This window comes from Heterocephalus glaber, unplaced genomic scaffold (assembly GCF_053883595.1).
Source record: "Heterocephalus glaber isolate CG9 unplaced genomic scaffold, H.glaber_assembly_v1.0 deba00001773, whole genome shotgun sequence".
Classification (NCBI taxonomy): Eukaryota; Metazoa; Chordata; class Mammalia; order Rodentia; family Bathyergidae; genus Heterocephalus; species Heterocephalus glaber.
Window position 1 is genome coordinate 6,285,693 of NW_028258463.1, and position 23,973 is coordinate 6,309,665.

The 23,973-nt window shown below is 39.3% G+C and overlaps 1 protein-coding gene across 1 annotated transcript in view; it reads right to left on the reverse strand.

The window, feature by feature from the left end:
- Nucleotides 1-1,020: 1,020 nt before the first annotated feature.
- Luc7l3 (LUC7 like 3 pre-mRNA splicing factor) overlaps nucleotides 1,021-23,973 on the reverse strand; it is a 39,448-nt gene continuing 16,495 nt past the window's right edge. The window contains 11 exon segments of the mRNA XM_087202545.1: nucleotides 1,021-1,361; nucleotides 1,363-1,372; nucleotides 2,715-2,820; nucleotides 2,926-3,066; nucleotides 5,643-5,803; nucleotides 6,963-7,246; nucleotides 8,067-8,228; nucleotides 11,463-11,567; nucleotides 12,868-12,942; nucleotides 13,417-13,561; nucleotides 18,590-18,629. Of these exon segments, the coding sequence (XP_087058671.1) occupies nucleotides 1,323-1,361; nucleotides 1,363-1,372; nucleotides 2,715-2,820; nucleotides 2,926-3,066; nucleotides 5,643-5,803; nucleotides 6,963-7,246; nucleotides 8,067-8,228; nucleotides 11,463-11,567; nucleotides 12,868-12,942; nucleotides 13,417-13,561; nucleotides 18,590-18,629 (1,268 nt within the window). The 3' untranslated portion in view covers nucleotides 1,021-1,322.

Genomic DNA, 23,973 nt, shown 5'->3' on the forward strand with positions numbered 1-23,973 from the left:
TGCTGCATTTCCAGGATCAGCTACAAAAGACAGAAGAGTTGTCCCCATGGCATTTTCTCATACACACTCTGAAAGTGATTCTTGTTCATTTTTAAAGTCTGGTGGAGAACAATGTATTTAGTAAAGTCTGCAGGTATTCACTGTGCCTAGCAGAATGAACACAGTGGCCCAATGGTGGGGCAGTGGGCAAGGGACAGAGACTTCAACTTTGTGCCCTAACACTCCATCAACACAAAGCCACGGGACATTGGATGAGGCCTTTCACCCACTTCCTCAGTTTCTTTTCCCATACACTGATGGTAATATTTGAAAACTCTAAGTTAAGAGGGGTTGCTACGATATATATATATTGCCAGAGAGAATACTTTTCTACAGTTGATGAAGCTAGCTATAGATAGAAACATGCTGCTAATTCTCCTGTGACACAAAATTACCTGCTCTGTTAAACATCTTTATATATACTACACACCCCACATACAGAAAAAAAAAATACATTCATAAACTGACAGGTTAAGAGAACTCTTGGTACAAGATAAAACAAGGCCAAATCAAGTTATAAGTTCTCAAATGCTCTTCTACATCATTTCATGGCTAGATAGAGGAAAATGGTTGTCAGGATAGCCAGCAACTTCTACTACTAAAGAAATCTGTCAGGGATGTAAAAATATATTCTAGTTCACTATACATCTTTGCTATTAAAAGCAAAATTCAGATTTATTCATAACCACCCCCAAATTGAAGCACCATTATTTAAAACATTAGACTTGAAATTCTATAAAAGTGAGTCTTAAACAGAAGAAATTAGATAAAACTATACACCAACACCTCTAGTAATAGTGCATCTCAATAGGTAAAACAAGGGACTAGTTCAGAGTCAATAACTTTATTAGAAAAAGATTAATACTAAATCTTTTAATGACACAATCAACTCTGTAACAGAAAGTCAGAGATACTTTATTTTCACTTCTAAATCCAAAGGCTAAGTTTAGCAGAGTTGTAAAAATGGAATCCCACTTAGTCTGATTCACAAGGATACTAACGTTTAATCCTGTTTGTAAAGTCCAAGAATGAAAACTTGCAATTAAACACTGAGCAAGCCACATGTTTAGGTAATATTTCTTAAAAAGTCTTAAAAGAAAAAATATGATACAAGACCTAAGTTTTTCAGTGGCATATATGCTATTAACACATGTTCTGAGATCTGGCAGGTCACATCAGTTCTGAATTAATTTTTAATTAAAAAACAAAAACAAAAAAACAACTAACTGAGCTTTATACTTTTTCCACTATAGCTTTCTTTCACCTCATTTTAATGTCGATCTTCACTTTATTCCGTTTTCAGTATTCTTCAAGAAATCTTCGAACAGTAGTCCTATAATGCAAAATTTGGGGAAAAATGATAATTAGACAGCACATAAAAGGCAAATTATTATGACTAAATGTTGGCCCAGTCACTAACTGCTAATTATAATTAACGTGTATGTGAAATGTCTGTATTTTTTTTAAACAGTCAAGGCATCAGTGTAGTAAGCCATGTGCCTGTGTATGTTTGTCTATGCATGAATGGCTCACACCGAAAGACTACTGTTTTCCAAGAAAAGCAAAGCCATCAACAAATCAACTAATTGGCACTTCCTTTTATTAGGCATATTTCATCCCACGCCACTAGCCCAAAGAATGAACCATTTAGAGATTTAAGAACATTTATAAAATCTAACTTTTAATAGTTCTTAAAAAACTCAAAACTTATTCTATACAGTTCATCAGTTCTGTGCATGTCACAGATTGAAGGAGTCTACCCTTGCCATTCACTGCTGCTTTAAATGTATCAGCCAGTGACTTCCTATACACCTATGGCTGGCTGCAAATTCTCCTACACGGTAGGAAATATTAAACACATACCTCTTAAAGACTTGAGAATTGCATTGAATGTAACAAGGCGAATAATATGAGGTGTTTATTGTATTTAAAATTCTTTAAAGATATCTAATTCTGGGCACCACTGCATCCCTACACACAGTTGAAAAAAAATTCCATTCTGTTAACATTTGATTAAGTTGTCACGCAATACACAAAAAACCCCTCTGCGCTTCTTATAAAGAACAAAAAAGATACACAACAGTTAAGCGTAAAGATCACAGGCAATAGCATTCAAACATGGATGTGGGTAGAGAAAGGAGTACCTGGCATGAGTACCTGCTTAGTTTGACTGAATCCTTGATTTTTAATTTGGCTTTTCATGGGCCGCTCACAACACCAACGCTGTGTGAGGTATGGTAGTCAGCTGCAATAATTCATAAACCCTACACTTCCATCAATCCAATGCTACTGGCTCTCGAGTTACAGAACAAACTGCATTAGAATGCAAGGCAATAAAGCAAAAAACTAGAAACATCCTTGACAAAGAAATACTAGCAGTTTAATTAAAACAAAGTAGTCCAACATGTGCCTCAGAAATATTTAAGTTTTTAAAGCATTACGCCTCTGCCAATGTACCAACACAAGATGGACTTAATACCAAAAAGAAAAAAAATAAAAAAACAGTTCAACCTATTTAAAAAAAAAAAAAAAAAGAAATGACAGCAAAATCCCTAAAAAAAGGATCATTAACTTTTCAATGGCGACTACATTACAAACGTGGGCAATAATTTCCAAAGAGGCACACTAATGGGGGCACGAGTCTGCTACAAAATAGCTGAGACAAAACAATGTACCTCAAAATGTTTTGCAGGACTACACTGTCTTTTCCTTCAGAAGATGCTTTTGTATGTCTTCTTACTCGGCTTAGTTCCATCTTCATCTGTGCATACTTACGCTGCACTGTCAAACAGTAACAAAAAGCCCTAATCAAAGTGAGAAACAATACACTTACCTCTGTCTGATCTGAGGTCTTATCAGATCAGTTTTAATTGGACTGAGTGTCACCTTCAGATTTAATGTCTTCACTGGTCCCATTGACCTCATTCTTAGTATCACTTTCCTTCGATTCAGGGTTTGTTTCTTCACTCTGTTTCTCTCGACTACTGGACTTCACATTACTTTTTTTATCATCAGATCCCCTCTTTTCTGCTATAAAAGAAGACATGGATCATGGATTTTTAAAATACAATAAATACATTATTCTTTGAAATAATGGAAAGAGCAAAGACAATCATCAAGTAATAGTTTGCTGATTTAATAGACTTAAGAATAAAGAAATTTACTTTGCACTTGAAAATTTTTTTAAAAGTTTGCTGATTTTACTCAAGGGAAACAATTTATAACTAACAGAGGAGAGAGAAAGCAAGAAGGGGAAGTAAAAGGTAGAACATGAATTCTTTCCAACAGGTCAGAAGGTATTAAGTACATTGCAGAATCGAAAACATTTAACAATTGTTAAATTAGAAGGGTAAAAACTATAATCACAAAAGTTGAAGAAAACTGTTTCCTAAGATGCTCAATCACACATTTTTAAATGCAAAAGATTTTTACACACACACAAATATCCGAGAGGGATAAAGAAAACAGATGGTAAATCCCAATCCAAGCAACTAAACTTCAGTGCTTTGCTGGGGTTGGGGGTGGTGGGGTGGGGGGCTACCTGTGATATCACAGTTAACTGCTGTGTCAACCTGAGATAAGAAATGCCCAACTCGGGCTGGGGATGTTGTAGCTCAGTGGTTCCGCCACCTGCCTCGCAAGCGAAAAGTCCTGAGTTCAATCCCCGGTACAAAAAAAAGAAACGCCCAACTCTGCTGGGTGTGGTGGCCCATATCTGTAATCCCAGCACTTGGGAGGCTAAGGCAGGAAGAGCACCACGAGTCCAAGGATAGCCTGGGCTACCTAGTGAGTTCAAGAGCAGCCTCAACTATATAATGAGACCTTATCTCAAAGAAAAAAAAGCCCAACTCACTGGATGAGTGCAGTTCTGGGTATGAATGGCAGCAAGCAACAGGCTTGTATCTTGAATGGAATTAAAAGGGGAATGAAGAAGGAAGTCTTACTTCTGTCATCGCCAGTCAATGTCCATCTCCTGGCTCTCAGCATACCCTTCAGCATTCTAACAAGTACCCTTCGGCTTCTGATACAGACTCCAATGGGACTCTGCCTGCACTGTTCGGCTCTCTAGTGCACATGGCCCTTTTGCATCTTTCCACACCTGACTGGAGGCAGTCACTGGGAGCCTACTTCGTAAATCCTATTTTGTATTATATTTGTTTGTTGGGTTGGTTTTGGTACTGGGGATCGAACTCGGGACCTTGTGCTTTTGAGGCAGGCACTGGAACCACTGAGCTAAATCCCCGGCCCTATTTTGTATTATATTAAATCTGTTACTCTAGTGAGTTACTGGCTGATAAACCATCCAAGAGTTGTTTTTCCAAAAGGGAAATTAAAACTCAATTCAGCCACAAACAGAAAGAAAAAATAAATTTTAACCTTTTCCTCAACCATTTTCTTGGGAGATGATATTCTAGCCTTTTCAGTTCTAAGCAATCACCTAACAAAAGATATCCACATAAAATGTCAAAGCAAAAGCAAACTAATAACTTGCTAGAAGTTATTTTCACCTGAAAACTAAGAATAGCTGGTCTTGTACTCTTAGTCACAAGGGAGATGTCTGAAGAGACTGAACTCTACATAGATTCTGCACAAAGTCATTAAACATAACATACCAAGTAACTTGGAGAATGGAAATATAACAAAATATGGGGCATCCATTCAAAGAATACATCCTAAGTATCGAGATGAAGGAGCATATCCAGTCCAACACTTGCAAAACACACGAAGTAGGGCCAGGGATTTAGCTCAGTGGTTTCGTCGCCTACTGCGCAAGCTCAAGGACCCAAGTTCGATCCCTGGTACCAAAAAAACCCCCCCAAAACAAAAAAACACACACAAAGTAGCAAGGCATGGTGGCGCACACCTGTAATGCCAGCACTCAGGATCACTGTGAGTTCAAAGCCAACCTGGGCTACCATGTTGAGTTCAAGGCCAGCCCAAACTATGTAGAGACCCTGTCTCAAAACAAAACAAAAAAACCCCACAAAGAAGTGTCCAAGCAGTTAATTGCGAGACTCACTTCATGTCTGTCTGACCATCTGTAGGAACTGTGCTCTAAATGACCTTGACGGAATGCCCTCCCTTTGTGCCTTATGGGCTTCTCCAGTACACAGGTAGTTTCAATGAGGAAGAGTTGTCCCACAGAGCACTAGTAGTCACTCCAATAATCTGGTTTTTCTGCCCTGTGTAAATATGGTACATTTAATAGTTCTAAGGACATCCACAATGTGTAGTGGATTTTAGAACTATGGATTAAATGGAAATGCTTTTTTACATTTTTAAAATGTAAGAAATAAGCAAGGTAATAAATTCTTCAGCCTAATAACCCTACAAGATAGTGTAACACTTGGAAGAAACTAGATGAAACCTTCAGATTACCCACTGAAGGAGAGGGTTAACATGATTTAAGAATATCAGTTAGCTGTCTGCACAAACCAGAGCAGGACAGGGGCACAGGATGCTTGTCTAATGAACGGTACTCCTTAAGAGTAAAAATGAATACAGCTTCAAACAGCACTCTGCCCACTTCTGGAGAAAAGTGAATGGGACAGTAGGGGTGTGAAAACAGCCTCACAAGAAACTGATTTCTCATATAAACTAACCTTTCTCCTTGGATTTTCTATCTTGTTCTCTGTCCCGACTTTTGCTCCTGTGCTTATAGGACTTTCGATCCCGGCTTTTTGACCTTCTTCTATCCCGACTGCGAGATCTATGTTTTCTTTCTGATCTGTCATGGCTTCTGCTTCTCCGTCGATCTCTACTTCTGGGGAATTAAAAACATGAAATCAATTTCAGCTGGTATTACAATGAGAAAAGACCTTGAGGTAGTACATACAAGAGTAAGCAAAACTCTCCCTTAAAACGCAAATGAACAGAATCCTCTACTAAAACATTTCACATTAGTAATAGCAAGTAGTGAAAATTACTGAAAATCTAAATTCAATTTTTCTCAAACAGTGCTAAGATGGTTATCATTGTGCTCTTTAGACTCAACTATAATTCTAATCATCAGAACAGCAAAGTTGGTTTCTTATTCTGTCATCCTTAAAACTAGTGAGAAAGGGCCAGGGATTTAGCTCAGTGGTTCTGGCACCTGCCTCGCAAGTGCAAGGTCCCAAGTTCAATCCCCAGTTCCAAACAGCACCCCCCGCCAAAACAAAAACTTCCTAAAATTAGTGAGAAGAGCAGAACTTAAGATCAGCTGGGTGTGGTGGTATGCACCTATAGTCCCAGCACTCAGGAGCTGAGGCAGGAGTTAACACTGAGTGTGAGGCCAGCCTGGACTACATAGTAGGACTCTCCAAAACAAGAAAAAATAAGGGGGGGGGGAGGCAGGCAGGCAGAGAAACCACCTGCTATACTAAAAAAAAGTTGCCCTTGGGGCTGAGATATAGCTCAGTGGTGCCACCACCTGCCTTGGAGGTCGTAAGTTCAAGCCTCAGTACCAAAAATATAAAAAATAAAAAAAAGTTGCCCTCAAGATAGAACCATTCACTGACTCGACTCTCATCATCTATCCTAACATTTGATATAACCAATCCTTGAGGAGCATGGTTCAACTTACAATTTTTTTACTTTACAGTGGTGTACGGGTAATATGCAAATTTACAAGTTTACAATTTTGATTCTTCCCAAGCTAGCAATACATTGTGCAACACTATCCTAGTGCTGTGCAGTGGCAGCAAACTGCAGCTCTCAACCACCACAGATGTTGCACAACCTACCGCGACACTGCCATGACATTCCATATAGGCATGAAAGGCACTTCACTTAATATTTTCAATTTATGACAGGTTTCTCTGTAACCTCATCAGAAGCTAAGGTGCATTCATACTTAGAGCACCATTCCAAGGAGTAACACTAGTAATGACTACTGTTAACTGCGGGCTCAAGAACCAGACACTGTGTAACGTGTTCTGTACCTGCTCCGCCTTCTTTCCCTACTTCGTGATCTTTTGTGGTCCCGAGACCGGCTGCATCTACGGTCAGAAGTTCGGCTTGAGTGTCTACTTCGTGAACGACTTCTCTTTCTTCTTTCTCTATCTCGAGCTCTTTCTTTCTCTCTTTCCTCCTCTTCTCTTCGTCTTTTTCTTTCCCTTTCTTCCCTTTCTCTCTCCCGTTCTTTTTCTCTTTCTTCTCTTTCTTGTTTCTCTTTTTTTAGACGTTCATCCCGATCAGGTTCTTCGGTTCTTTTTCTTAACTTTTCCTGAGGAAATCAAGTTGGGTTTTTGTTTGTTTGCTGTGGTGCTGGGATAGACCTGAAGGTAGCTACACCCTCAGTTACTCAAGTTGGATTTTTTTTTTTTTGGTGCCGGGGATCGTACTCAGGACTTGTGCTTGCGGGGCAGGTGGCAGCACCACTGAGCTAAATCCCTGGCCCGAATTAAATATATTTCAAGTTGGATTTTAATATAACTATTACTTTAAAGACACTGTCAAACAATGTTCACCTAATGTGAAGCAATTTGTAGAGAAACTTGTGGAATTTGGTGCCCTCAAAGAAAAGACAGAGGGGAGTCGGGATTTAGCTCAGCAGTGCCATGCCTGCCTTGCAAGCGCAAGGTCCTGAGTTTGATCCCCAGCATCAAAATGAATGAATGAGTAAATAAGTAAGAGAAATTCCAACACCATGTATGTACACGAGATATCATTACATGACTAATTCTTTAGTCATATTTTCTCAAATTTCTGGTACTTTAAAGTGAAGATAAGAGTTTAATAAAGAGCAAAATTTCACATGGATTATCATAGCTTTAAATAAATATAAATATTAGCAAAACATTAATGACAGGTTTATATTTCTATATGACCAATTTTTAGCTATACTAAAAAATATTTTTGGTGGGCCAGGGATTTAGCTCAGTGGTTCCGCCGCCTGCCACCTGCCCGACAAGGACGACAAGCACAACGACCCAAGTTCGATCCCCCGTACAAAAAAAAAAAAAAAATTGGGGGGTGGGGTGGGGTGAAAGCACATTATAGTTAGTTTTAGCTGAAGCTAAAATACATGCTTACAAGAAACTTACTTTTAATTCTTCTACAGTAGCTTTAATTTTGGCATAGCCCATGTGTTGTTTTCCCATCAAATGATCATCTACTCTGGACTGAGCATCTCCTACTATCAAAAAGGCTCCACACACTTCACAAACTTCCATTTGTTTTTCTTGGGCAGCAAAACTTTCAATAGTCTGAAAGGATAAATCAGTTGTAAAAATGCCTGAGGAGGAAAGAACAAGCAAAATCCCAAAAAGAATGCTTTACATTTACCACAGATGTCTAGTGAACATAAACTGCTATTTTTCCACGAACCCAGAGCCATACTTCTTCTCCCCCGCCCCCCTTTTGGTACTAGGGATTGAACTCAGAACCTGGTGTTTGTGAGGCAGGCAGCAGAACCACTGAGCCAAATCCCTGGCCCTAGAGCCATACTTCTAAACACCAACTGCTCAATTTTTAGAGAGGGAACCATGGCAAGAGCAACCAACTTGCATATCCACCAGGTACAGTGCTGAGACCATTGCTCAACTTTCACTGTAGAACACTTAAGTCACCTTGAAAAACTTAACGTATCTGTCAGAAAAAAACAAAAGGACAAACAAACAAACAACAACAACAACAAAGTAGGGGCTGGGGATTTAGCTCAGTGGTGTGGCCGCCTGCCTCATAAGCGCAAGATCCTAAGTTCGATCCCCAGTACAAAACAAAAAAACAAAAAAACTAACTTATCTGTCAGAAAGCTAAAGCCATCTATTTCAGTCTGAATTCATTTCTTACACAGGTGCAATAGGTATGGTGTACACCCTTAAAAAAGTGAGGAAATGAGCTCACTGAACATACTTTGAACATATGAATTCCATACACTGCTCAGTATGAGGAAGCCAATAACCAACTATATTTATCACAGTAATGTCTAAAACATGTATACTAAATCCCCCAATTTAAAAAGTTAAGAACATAGGAGATACTTTAAGAGTGTGCCAATTTTTAACTAATATATGTACTGAACAGTGTAATGTAGCAAAAATGAAAATAAGTGAAGTGTGGTGTCACAGGCCTGTAACTGTAGCATTCTGGGAAGTTGAGATAGGAGGATCACAAATTTAAGACCAGCCTGGGCAATTTATCAACTTAGTGGAAACTCTCATCTCAAATTTTTTTTTTTTTGGTACCAGGGATTGAACTCAGGTCCTTCCGCTTGCGAGGCAGGCAGTGGCACCACTGAGCTAATCCCTGGCCCTCATCTCAAAATTTTAAAAGGTCCTAAATTCAATCCTCCAGTTAAACCCCCAACACACACACACACACACACACCCCTCTAATTTAAGATAGGAGTTGGCAAGCCAGCAGCCAAAGGACTGTTTTTGTAAATAAAATCTTACTGGAACAAGCCACACCCATGTGCTTATGTACTGTCTGTGATGAGACATACATTTTCATTTGTTTTCATCAGTGGTTCCTGGCTCATAACTCTCCCTGTAGCAGCAATTCATAGAAAACCAGAATTTCTCTTTCCCAAGCCAGGTCATATAAACTCTAATCTTCCCCCACCTTCTGGGAGCTGGCCATAAAGAAATTCTCTAACCTGCTAGGCATGGTGGCGCACGCCTGTTATCCCAACACTCTAGAAGGCTGAGGCAAGAGGACCATAAGTTAGAGTCCAGCCTGGGCAACTTAGCGAGGCCCTGTCTCAAAATAAAAAAGGGCTGGGGATGTAGCTCAGTGCAAAGGCCCTAGGCTCAATCCCCATTTCTGTAAGAAAAAAAATAAAATATAAATAAATGAATAAATAAATAACAAAAACCACATACAACAAGAACCTCTCTGGCCTGGTAGATACTAAGAACCCTATTCCAGAAAGGATCCTGTCCCACACCTGGGAGGAAGGAAAGATGCAGAGAGAGGCCAGGAAAAATCTCAACAGCCAGGGTTTACATTCTTGCCTTACATCATATTTTTTGTCTAGTCACACTGTTCATGTTTCTCTTTTTTCTTTTTCTTGATGTGGCTACTGGGGATGAAATCCAGACACTCTACCACTGAGCTACATTTCAGTCCCCTTTTTAAATTTTTGAGACAGGGTCTTGTTAAGTTGCCCAGGCAGAATTTGAACTTGTAACTGTCCTGCTTACATGCTGGGATTATAGGCATGTGCCACCATGCCCAGCTTGTCCAGGTTTTCATCACTGTTATGCAACAAAGTCTCCATAAACACTCCAAATAAAAGGATTTGGGGAGCTTCCAGGCAGCTGAACGCATGGAGGTCCGTGGAAGGTGGTACACTGAGGAGAGCAGGCAGCCAGCCTCCACACTCTCCCCACAACCCACCTGTGTATCTCTTGTCTCTATCCTCTGTAATATCCTTGATAATAAACCAGTAAGCATAAATGCTTCTGTTCTGTGAGCTATAAAAGCAAATTAACTGAACCAGAGGCAAGGGTCTGTGGGAACAAGTTTGAAGCTCAGGTAAAACAACCTGGGGCATCTGAATGCCAAGTGAGAGGAGAGGGCAGTTGAGGACTGAGCCCTAAACCTGTAGGTTCTGAGTCTGACAGTATCAGAACTGAACCACATTTTATTAGGAGACAACTAGATGGTGACTGCTACTGTAGAATTGATTTCTTTTTTGCTGGGGGTGAAACCCCCACAAATTTTGGAATTAAAAGAAATTACCTGTGCACTTGGGATGTAGCTCAGTGGTAGTGTGCTTGCCTGGCATGTGTGAGGCCGGGGGGGTAGGGTGGGGGTGAGGAAGACAAAGAAATGATCTGCACTGAGTACACAGTAGGAGAACCTGAGTTTGAGGATTTCTTTCTACATCTTCATGTTGTCTAAGGTTGTTTTCATGACACAAGGCAAGGCTAGGTAGCTGCCAAGGACCTTGTGACTTCCAAACCTAAAACATTATGTGGCCCTTAGGCTGAGGAATCTCAGGCAGAGCAACTTAGTGAAACCCTGTTTCAAAACAAAGAATAAAGGGCTGGAGATGTAGCTCAGTGTGAAGGCTCTGGGTCTTCATAGGTGGTGAGCCTATGGCATACAGGCCCTAACAGGCAACACAGAGCCTTCTGTCGGCACATGTGCCAAGTCACCCCAGCAGCCAAGCATTGGGTAACAGTTTTTGGTTTTTTTTCTTTTTCTAAATTAAAACCTCAGCATTCAGGTTTAATTGCAGCGTTGGCATTTTGTGATACATAAATGGGTTTTGGGTTGCAGTTCGGGCACTTGGGTCTCTAAAGATTTGCCATCACTGCTCTAGGTTCAATCCTTTATACTATGGAGAGAAGTAGGAATGGAAGGAAAAAGGAAATGTTTGATGATTCTTTAACTTGAGACATTAGAAAAATGTTTTCTAAAGTTCTCAAACAGGAATAGATAGCAGGTAAGTCATAATGAACAAATTTGGTAATTTAAAAATTACTTACTGAAGTTGTGGATCTAAGCAATTCTCTTTCTTCTTTTAGCTGTTCAACTAATTTCATCATTCCCTGGGCTTCTTCTACCTTTCCTTCAGATCCTAATTCTTCAATCTAAAAAGGATAGAAAAAAGTCAAAACTCCAAACTAAGCATTTTCTTTTTTCCCTATCCTTTGTTAACATTTACTGTTTTGCCTTTTTTGGCTGGGCTTGTTTACTAAAGCCTCTCTGGGTTTAATTTACCCTTATAATTTTTTTATAAGTTTAATGACATGCAACAAAATGAAAATTTTTAAGGAGTACAATTCAGTAACTGTGAACATACATGCACACACTCATGAAATTATCACCTCCATCTAGACAATGAACACATCCATCACTCCAAGATTTCCTCCTACTCTTTCTAGTACCTCCTCCAACCTCTACCTATGCACATGTGAAGGCAATATGGTTTGCCTATCACTATATATTAGTTTTTGTTTTCTAAATTTTATATAAATGGAGCAACACAAGCCAGGCATGGTGGCACAGGCCTATAAACCTAGCACTCAGGAGGCTGGGGAAAGAGAATCATCTCAAATTTGAGGCTAGCATGGGCTACACAGTGAGTTCAAGACCAGCTTGAACTACATAGAATTCGTCTCAAAACACAACAGGGCTGGGGATTTAGCTCAGTGGTTTTGCCGCCTGCTGCGCAAGCGCAAGGACCCAAGTTCAATCCCTGGTACAAAAAACCAAAACAAAACAAAAATAAATAAATAGAAGAGTTTGTACTCCTTTTGCATATGGGTTTTTTTTACTCAGCCTAGATTATTTTAAGATTTATTCATACTACTGCACGTAGTCAGTTCTTTCCTATTACTGAGCAGTAGTCCATTATCGGGTTACACCCAAAGTTAGTTATTGGGCCGGGGATGTAGCTCAGTGGTGCTGATTCTCGTTACCAAAAAAAGTTAATTATCCATTCACCTATTGATGGATATTTGAACTGCCATTAGTTTCAGGTATTTCTTTGGCTCATTATGAACAAATATCCTAAGAATACTGGTGCCCAAGTCATTATACAGTCGTATGTTTTTACTTCTCTTGGGTACTTAGAATAATGGCTTATAATATATGTTTAACTTTTTAAGAAATAAACTCTTTTTCAAAGTGTCTGCACTACTATAATTACACCCCCCACCAGCAGTGTCAGATGTGTCTAGCTGGCCCAAATCCTTACCAATACTTGGCATAGTAATATTTTAATTTGGGCCATTCAAATGGGTGTTAAGCCACTGTCAGTGTGGTTTTAATTTATATTTCCCTAAATGACAAATAAGGCTGAATATATCCTTTATGTTCATTTGCTATCCTTATCTCATTTAAATGTCTGTCTTGGTATTTTCTGACATTAATGTGCAGAAGTCTTACCTGCTGTAGGAGGACATCAATTTTATCTGTTAGAACCTGAATTTTTTCCTCGTTTTTGCCTGTTGGGCCAGCTGCCTGTTGAAGACAATAAAATGTGTTATCAACAAACATAAACACTCAAAACTCTCACATATTGTACATAATATTTGTTTTTTGAGATAGGGTGTCACTATGTAGTTCAGTCTGTCCTTGAACTTACTATGTAGCCGGGGCTCACCTTGAACACACGGCAATCCTCCTGCCTCAGCCTCCGGAGTCCTGGGATTACTATGCACCATCACACCGACCTTAATATTTCTATTTATAACTATCATGCTGAATCTCAAGGACAATAATTCAATTATTTTCCATTTGTTACTCAGTTACTAATAAGAGAAATACCTTATGACTAGCAAAATCAGTATTTACTAAAAAAAAAAAGAAAGACTTAAAATGCCTTTAAGTACTAAGTAATGAATAGAAGACAAGCTGGAAAAATATCAGAAGGTCCCTGGATTGTCAGAGAACAAAGAACCCTTACAAAGACTGTAAATTTCACTTCATACTTACCCCAGAGGACTGTTGGTTTTGAGATAATGCCAAACGAGCATGGCCTCGTCTGATTCTACGTTCTACTTCTGCAAGTAAGCTTTGTAAGTATCGCAAAAAGTCTCTCTCATAGCCAACTTTCATGAAACGGGAACTCTTTTCATACCTGGTAAAATAAAAAACAAGTCTTTATCCATTACAACTTATACACATTCAGGGCCAGGGATTCAGCCCAGTGGCACCAAGCCTGCCTTGCAAGCACAAGGTCCTGAGTTTGATCCCCAGAACTGCAAAAAAACAAAAACAACAACAAAAAAACTTATATACGTTCTGTCTTAAGTAGTCTCAAGGCCACTGCATTTAGGCTAAAAAGGAAAGCAGGTACATAGGAAGTGAATTTCTGGTTGTTCCTCATTCTGGAAAATGAAAGCAGGACACTGGATTGGGTTTAGTTAAAAGCACAGTTTACGGCCGGGAATTTAGCTCAGTGGTTCTGCCGCCTGCCCTGCAAGTGCAAGGACCCGCGTTTGAGCCTCGGTACCACCAAAAAAAAAAAAAAAAAAAGCACAGTTTATAAAAGGCTCTGACCACCAGCTCTATCATTACATTGGATCTATTTGTTACTTGACCCAGGATGAGTCTCACATGTAAAACTGGGTCCACTGAAAAGCAAATGTAGCCAGGAATGGTATTCCATGCCTGTAGTCCAGTACTCTAGGAGACTGAAGCAAGAGGATCCCACATTTGAGATTAGCAAGGGCAATTTAGATGCTAAAGTCAAAATAAAAAATAAAAAGGGGTAGGAAATGTAGCTCAGTGGGAAAGCCCTAGGTTCAAACCACAGTGAGAGAGAGAGAATATGAATATGAATGTGCACAAGAACAAGAAAGAGAAGCAAATGTGCCTTCATGCTCAGCATATGCCTGTAATCACAAAAAGATCATGAGCTTGAGCTAAGGCTGAGCTTCAGAGACCATATCTCACAACTTTCCTGCAAAAGCAAAACATGATAAAATGTGATGCAGAAAAGCTTGATATATAACATGCACTCATGTATGGTAATATCCAAGAATCAATAAATGGTATTATCAAATTAAAAAGCTTCTGGCCTGGGGTTTTGGTTCAGTGGTTCCGCCACCTGTTTTGCAAGCGCAGGGTCCTGAGTTCAATCCCCAGTACCTTCCCCCACAAAACAAACAAACAAAAAAAGCTTCTGCACAGCCAATGAAACCAACAGAGTGGAGACAACCTACAGAACGGGGAAAAAAATTTTGCCAACTACTCCTCAGAACAAAAGACTAATATCTAGAATATGTAAAGCACTAAAAAAAATTAGACCCCCCCAAATTTAAAACCCAATTAAAAAATGAGCATTTGAAATGAACAGACACTTCTCAAATGAAGCCATACAAGGGGTCAATAAATACATTAACATCACTGGCCATTAGAGAAATGCAAATTAAAACACTGAGATTTCATCTCACTCCAAAAATAGCTATCATCAAGAAATCAACCACTAACAAATGCTGGCAAGGCTGTGGGGAGAAAGGAATCCTTCTCAATTGTTGTGGGACTGTAAACTGATAAAACCACTATGGAAATCACTATGGAGATCCCTCAATAAACTAAAAATAGAAATTCCATTTGATCCAACTATTCTAGGTATCCTTCTAGGTATCTTCCCAAAAGAGTTAGACATACCACAATGATGTATGCATGCATACCCATGTTTACAGCAGCACAATTCATAATAGCTAAATCTTGGAAGCAGCCCATTTGTCCATCAACATGTGAATGGATACAGAAAATGTGGTATTTATACACAGTGGAATACTACTCTGCCATAAAGAAGGATGAACTTGAGTCATCAGTAGAAAAATGGATGCACCCTGAGACCATAATGTTGTATGAAAACTCAGTATATATAAAGTATGAAATAAAAATAAGAAAGGGGGAGGTGGTATTATAATCCAGCATAGACAATCTAAAAGTGTGCCTCGGTTCATAAACAGTTCTGTTTGCAAATAATTTGGTTTGGGGCTGGGGATTTAGCTCAATGGTGCCGTGCCTGCCTCGCAGGTGCAAGGTCCTGAGTTTGATCCCCGGTGCCACCATAAGTACATACATACATACATAAAGTCAGTTTGTTTACAAACAAAAGCGTTTGACAAAATTTTGCTTCCATTCGCAAACTCTGCATCTGGTGACAACACAACCACGGCCATCTTCCCCACACAATCACAAACAGCCAGCTTCCCCAAAATTGTGAAAGAAATTAGGCTCATTAACCAAGGTACCACTGTACAATTGTCTTACATGTTTTGTATGTTCTTTGACCTATTAATCTGATTCCCATAAGAACGTATGATAATTAACTTTATACAGTCTTACAAATAAATGAAGCTAATGCTGGAAAAATAAAAAGGGGATGGAAGTAGAAAAAAAGAAAATATGTATATATACCAGCTCCCTACAATATGTACTGAAATATACTAAGAAAAAAAAAAAAAACCCATATGGCAGCTACCAGTATCATTATGGAAACTTTTTTATCATCCTAGTGACTGAAGCTCTATCACATTTACTTTATATTAACTCCAATTTCAATGCCTGGCCCTTTAAATCAAATAATGACTAGGAGGGCCAGGGATTTAGCTCAGTGGTTCTGCCACCTGCCTCCCAAGCACAAGGTCCCAAGTTCAATCCCCGGTAATAAAAAATGAATAAATAAAGACTAGGAGAAAAAAAAAGTAGGCTTACTCCTATACACCAACATTGAACCCACCAAGAAGGAAATCAGAACAACTCATTCAGGGCTGGGGATTTAGCTCAGTGGTTCTGCCGCCTGCCTCGCAAGCGCAAGGACCTGAGTTCGATCCCCGGTACCAAAAAAAAAAAAAAACACAACAAAAAACAGAACAACTCATTCACACTAGCTTGAAAAAAAAAATTAAATACCTAGGAATTAACCTAACCATGGAAGTGAAAGTCCTCTATAATGAAAATTACAATGCTATGAAAAAAAAAAGAAGTGGAAACTTTAGAAAATGGAAAGACATCCCCTGTTCCTGAATAGGCAATATGACCATATCACCAAAAAATGCAGGAAGCACCACAATCCTAATCCTGGATCAAGTTATATTACAAAGTTACATTAATAAAAACAACACGGTACTGACACAAAAACAGACAAGATGAATGAAGCAGAACTCAGGATGTAGAAACAACCCTAGGCACTTTCAGCTGTCTCACCTTTGACAAAGGGGCCAAAAACTTATGCTGGAGAAAAAACAGCCTCTTTAACAAATGATGTTGGGAAAACTGGTTATCTATATGCAGAAGAATGAATCTAAAGCCATATCTCTTACCTTATATTAAAAAGACATATTAAAACAAACACTGAATCTGTTGAAAGATAAAATAGGCAAGGCTCTTGAAGACATAGGTATAGGCAAGGACTTTCTGAACAGAATCCCAATTACACAAGGGGTAATACCAAGAATCAACAAATGGAATCATATCAAATCAAAAGGCTTCTACACAGCAAAAGAAAACCAACCAACAGAGTAAAGAGACAACTACAGAACAAGAAAAAATTTACCAACTACTCCTCAGTGGACTAGTATCTAGAATAATATGAAGAACTAAAAAACAACCAGATCCCTTAAAAGACTCAATCAAAAGAAAAAGAGAAGCTGAAATGAATAGATACTTCTAAAAGGAAGTAGGATAAATAGCTAAGTACATGAAAAACTGTTCAGCATCTTTGGCCAGAAGAGAAATGCAAATCTAACAACACTGAGATTCCTTCTTACTCCCGAAACAATAGCCAGCTATCACCAAGAACTCAAAAAATCCCAATAAGCTCTAGGGAGGCTGAGAGGAAAAAAGAAACCCTTCTATATTATCAGTGGGAATGTAAATTATTACAACTACTATAGAAACCAGGGTGAAGAGTTCTCAAAAAATTAAAAACAGAAAATCCACTTGACCCAGCTATACCTCTTCCGGGTATATTCCCAGAACAGTTAAAGACATAATACAGCACCATCTGCATATCCATATTTATATGCAGCACAATTCATAACAGCTAAATTCTGGAAGCAGCCTATAGGCCTATCAACAGATGAATAGATAAAAGAAAACGTGTTATATACACTATGAAGTACTATCAACAATAAAGGAGTCATTTGTAGAAAAATGGACGCATCTTGACATCATAATGCTAAGTGAAGTAAATCAGACAAAGAAGGTCACATATAGCATGGCTTTCTCTTATATGAGAAACCAAAAATATAAATAATTTTTTTGGTTTTTTTTTTGGGAGACAGGGTCCAGGCTGGCCTTGAACTGCAGTGTTTCTCCTGGCTCAGCCTCCTGAGTACTGGGATTACAGACATGAGCGACCATGCCTGGAAGATGTAAATAATTTAAAAAGCTATTAGATGATAAGAAATAGGGAGGCAAACTTTGTGGAGATGAGAAGGGGATCTGGGAAGGGAGTAAAAAAGAGTGGGGAGGAGAAGGGGGAATATATATCATGTACCAATTCCCCAAGATTAATGTAATTATTATGTATTACAAACATATACTAATAAAAGAAAAAGGAAACTAAAAAGGAGGAGGAAGAAGAAGAGCCATTATCAAAAACTGCACTCATTATCAGGGCCTCTTTTCTACCCCAGTAAACTATAACAAATGAGAACAAATAAGAACCCAGAAGCAGGACATAGCCCCAAACCACAACATATACTCAATTTCCATGTCTCCAGAATAAGACTCCAAGTGTTTCCCTTACTGTATCATACAACCGGTGTGAAAGAATCCCTTTGATGGGTCAACCAGGCATTATCCCTAGAGGAAATCATTTCCACATCACCTGGCTGGTTAAGAGACATATTTCAGCTATGAAAAAAGAGTCATTTTGCCGTTTATATAATAATATATTTCAAAATAAGGAAATTATTCTTGAGAGGTCTTTTATTTTTTCTTCAACTCTTTTTTTTCCTGTACTGGGACTGAACTTAGGACCTTGCATTTGCCAGGCAGGCACAGCACCACTGAGCTAAATGCCCGGCTCTAGCAGTCTCCTATTTTTAATCATGGTATAGTTTCAAAGGGAAATAATGACAAGTAAAAGAAATCTGACTTAAATTCCATGAAAAAAGGTTCAAACAAAAATAGTACAACTTACTGTTTTCGTAAATTTTCATCATGAATTTTTTCACATGGACCTGTGAGAAAAGGGAAATATGAATGTACAAATTATTTAGTGAAATTTAACAACCATTTCTCTTGATTTAAAAAGTTTAAAAGAAAAAGAAACAAGATCTAGTGACACCCAAATTGATCCCAGTGAACCATGGAGCATCATGTGCAAACAGCAGTAAGTGTAAGTCTCAAGGTCCACAGAATGGAAAGCAACTCCATGGAAAGAAAAAAGGGGAGAGAAAGGAAGGAAATTTTTCCTTACTGCCACCAAAGAACACTTGGATAAGTGTGGACCACTGGTCTGAACCACCCTTGACACTATCATCTTGAATCACCTGCACACAGAGTTAAGTAGCACAAAACTAGCCCCCAAGTCCTACTCCTTTCCCATCTCCAAAAAAATTAAGCAATTTAACCTTTGTATTTATTTTTTCTGGCACTTACCTAGGTTAGTTCTAATTTTTATGCTGATTTATCTTAGACATCAAATTTTTAAGTTAAAGAAGCCTATTTTCTTCTCCCCCTCCTGCTTCCCACTCCCTCTTTCTCCTTGGCTTGAACCCTGGGCTCACCCACTGAACTTCATCTCCATTTCTTTTAAATTTTTTATTTTGGGATGTCTTGCTTAGTTGCTCAGGCTGAGCCAGAACTTGCAATACTCCTGCCTCAGCCTCTCAGAACACTCGGATTACAGAGTGTGCCACAATCCTCAGCTTAGTGTTTATATTTTGACCATGCAAATAGTATTCTGTTGACCCAAACAAAAGATGAATTATGACATTTGATACTTTTCTTAAAATATTTCATTTGTTTTCCACACCTCTCTTCCCAAATCCTTCTCAAGCACTGCAAATCAGCTACAGAAACCATCTCAATATTATTTTTCCTTAAGACTCAAAATATATCAGATAACCAGTTTTGGTTTTTTCCATAAGTCTTGTCTTCAGTTTGAGATGCTTGTTTTCTCTTCTTTTTTTTTTGGTACCGGGGATCGAACTCGGGACCTTGTGCTTACGAGGCAGATGGTGGAACCACTGAGCTAAATCCCTGGCGAGTTGCTTGTTTTCTAAGCTCAGAATAGAGAAGTCATCTGAGAATTCCTTCTTGCTCTGTATTGGCTGTTTACTGGATCTCATTTTTTCCTTGGTTTATGCACATTACGGTGCCATTTTCTGAGGAAAGGTCCATAGGAGAGCTATTGGCTGAGACCATTACAATTCTGAAAACTTTATTCTTCATTCTCTTTTGGGTACATTACTGACCTTAGCAAAAATATGTTCACTCAAAATCCTTAAGGTGTTTCCCTGATGTCTTCAAGCTTCCTGCGTTGTTACTGAAATGTCTTAGGCTATTCTGATTCACAATTCTGTAACACACACTGCCATTCTTAATGTTTGAAACTTACTGGTGATGTGCGTCAGTGTAGAGCTTTCTCAGCCATCAACCCACTAACATCCCTCATTATTGAAATGTTTTGCTTACATATTTCTTTGATAATTTCCTCCCTCTTCTATATTCTCTGGCTAGAACAATTAATCAAGTATCAGAGTTCTTGAACGATCAATTTTTTTTTTTTTGGTACCGGGGATCGAACTCGGGTCCTTGCGCTTGCATAGCAGGTGGTGAAACCACTGAGCTAAATCCCCAGCCCACGATCAAATTTTTTATCCCCCAGTACTGGGGATCGAACTCAGGACCTTGCTCTTGCCAGGCAAACAGCAGTGCCACTAAGCTACATCCCCAGCCCCTTGGACAACTGAATTTTAATCTTTTCTGTCCTATTCCCCAACATTCCAAGCAAATTCCCTTGATTTTATTTGCAAATTATTATTTCAGATTATCTCTAGTTCTAATTTCTAAGAGCTTTTTATTTCTCATTTTTGTACTGGGGATCGCTCAGGACCTCACGCTTACCAGGCAGGTGCTTTGCCACTAAGCTATATCCCTGGCCCTCTTTTTTATTTCTCAAGAGCTCTCTTTTACAGTATCCTTTTATTCTTGTTGACAGATGTATATCTTATTTCTCCAAAGATACTAAATATTTTTAAATAAGTTTTTTCTGCTTTTCCAGTTATCTAATTCTATTACCTCCCCACCCTGTTCATTCACGTTGAAGGTTTTGTTTCATGTTGTAGATTTTCTTCAAATGTCTGGCTGTGGTTTCCTTAATAGGCAATTGATCTTGAAAAGATACTCCCAAAATCTGACTGGTTAGGAGATTCCCTGTGGGTCATTACGGAAGACACTACGTCTCTGAAACTTCTCACTTTCTCTAGAGAAAAAGCCTTTTTTCATCTGCCAGGGGAAAAACATCTAGCTATATCCTTCAAGAAACAGAGCAGTAGGGCTGGGGATTTAGCTCAGTGGTTCTAACACCTGCTCTGCGAGCGCAAGGACCCAAGTCGATCCCTGGTACCAAAAAAGAAAGTACCAGAACAGAAAAGAACCCCAGTATTAAGACTAAAACCCGGGGCCGGGGATTTAGCTCAGTGGTTTCCGGCACCTGCTGCATAAGCGCAAGGTTCCAAGTTTGATCACCAGTACAAAAAAAAAAAAGACTAAAACTCATTTAATCTCCCCTTTCCTCGCATTTGTATTTTTTTATTAGTACGTTTTGCAGTATACAAACATGTCCATTCCTTGTATGGAGCTGCCACATGTATGTAACACATCTCAATTGCTTTTCCATCCCCTTCCCTCCTGTTCCCCTCTTCCTTCCCCCATCTTTTTTTTCCCCTAGTGCCAGGAACTGAAATCAGGACCTTCTGGTTGCCACCAAGCTACATCCCTGTTCCCCCCACTCTTTATTTTTGGTGCCGGGGATCGAACTTGGGTTCTTGTACTTGCTGGGCAGGCAGCAGAACCACTGAGCTAAATCCTTGTGCCCCGCCCCCCCTTCCTTTTTTGGTACCGGGGATTGAACTTGGGACCTTGGCCTTGCGAGGCAGGCACTGCAACCACTGAGCTAAATCCCCAGCACCCCCCTCACTCTTTGCCCCATTCCCCAGAAAGATCTATCACCCTACTTCCCATGATTTTTTTATTTTGTATTTTTTTATACTTTGGTTTCTTATATAAAAGAAATCATGCAATATTTAATCTTCTATGTCCTATTTCACTTAATATTATGGTCTCAAGGTGAATTCCATTTTCCTATAAATGACTCAAGTTTATCTTTATTTATTTTGGTACTGGGGATCAAACTCAGGACCTTGTGCTTTCGAGGCAGGCATAGGCGCCACTGAGGTAAATCCACAGCCCTAGTTTATCTTTCTTTATGGCATGGATTGTTGATGTTCTTTAGTCCTCATCAGCAACACAAATTTTGTCATTAGATGGCCTAGAAACACTTTGAGACCTTCACTCACTTCATCAGATTTCAGTGCACTTAGCCCCTTTCTCTCTCTCAACTTTCTAGCATTCTTACAGGCACTGAAAATGACTTCCCTTTTCGGTAGTGATTATTTTTAGGGATTCTACTATAGTACTTCATTTCTCAACTTAGATTCTTCAATATCTGTATTATCATCATTGTCATCATCAGATCCCAGTTCCAGCAGTTTCTCATCTACTTTAATGTGAGAAGCCATTTCTACCTTCCCTGCCTCCTCTTCTTTAGGAAGCTATTGCTTTAATGTTCCTACAGGTTCTCTTTCACTGGCAGAAAAGGAGCTACTCATTAGATGTGCTGCTGCCAAGTTCCTGGCACTTCATGCTGCCACTGTGGCCTGCTTTCTGGGAACACCTTCGATCACGATAACTTGGCCATCATCAGGACCAGTGGGACAGGTGGAGGTGATGTCGGCTGCTGCCATCATCTGCAGGACAGTCTGAAGCCTTCTGGCATTCCACTGCCTCCTATTTTCTGCAGCAGCAGCATCCTGAATGAAAAGCTCTGCTTCTGGGCCACAGAATTTTCAAAGGTATTGTCTAGGTCACCTTCGTGCTTCTTTCGACATTTATTCACATCCCTTAAACTTGATGCTATCCTCAAAGGTCAAAGGTTCATTTAACACGTCCACTGTCTCTTCCCCTAAGAGGGTGTTTTCAGACATACATTCACCTAATTTCAAACTTTCTCTCTTAAGCTTTATATTTTCTTCTAGAATTTTACTTCTTGTGCTCAAGCCTAATGTTTTCAAGATTCTTCAATGTCAGTATGGAGAGGTTTCATTCCATAAGCAGCTGACTTCATTTATAGTTTCATTTTTACTACTGTCCTGTGCTGTATCTGAAATCTCATGATCTAGACTATTCCAACTCTCAAGTGTTTCTAATACTCTTAAGGCAAACATTTTAAGTAATGAATTAACTTCTTTTTTATAATCTAGAATATTAGTTATAGATCATCCTGAGAGAACTGACAAAGTTTTTTGTTTTTTTGCATTTCGTGGTTCAGATGGACTAGTCTGTTCCTCCAGAAAATAACCCTCTATCCTCCTGGGTCATCAAAGTAGGAGAAGTGGGATCAACAGATACACAAAACTACCCGAACCACTGGCTCTCCACTGGGAACAATTATGACTCCCAGGGAACATCTGGTAATGTCCGAAGACATTTTTTGGCTGCCACAACTGGGGAGTGCTATTGGCACGTAATGGGGATAGGCTAGGGACGCTGCTAGAACAGGTGGGGAAAACTGGCTCACTATGTCAACAGTTTCAAGTCTGAAAAACTGAACATGGATTAATCACTCTTATTTTCAAACCCATTGATTCAGCTTTGCTGTCTGAGGTACCTGGGGTCTCCAAATCCAGAGCCTATCCAAGGTTCTGCTGATTAATAACACTTGCTTCTATTAGGTATTCCTTTCAGCAGGCTTTTAGTATCCTCTGATGATACATGTTTTGGGGACTGAATGCAGGGCTTCACAAAAGCCAGGCAGGTACTCTAGTGCTAGGTTACACTTATATTGCCCCCCACCCCCTTTTTAAGAACTCTGAGACAAGATCTTGTTGAACTGTCCAGGCTGGCCTCAAATTTTCGATCTTCCTACTTCAGCTTCTCAAGTCATGGGATTACAGCCATGTATCACCATGCCTGGCTATACTCGTCATCTAAAAATGTGACAACTGGGGATTTAGCTCAGTGGCACCACACCTGCCTTGCAAGCACAAGGTCCTGAGTTCCATCCCCCCGCACCAAATAAATAAATAAATAAATAAATAAAGTAAGTGACATCTCAGCCAGGGATTTAGCTCAGTGGTTCCAGCACCTGCCTCAAAAGCCCAAGGTCTCAAGTTTGATCCCTGTACCAAAAAAAAAAAAAAAAAAAGTGACATCTCTAATTTATCTCCTCTTCCACTGAAATCTCTTAAAATCTTTTTTCATTTTAGTGAAGGTCTGGGAGAAAGTAGAAATAAATAT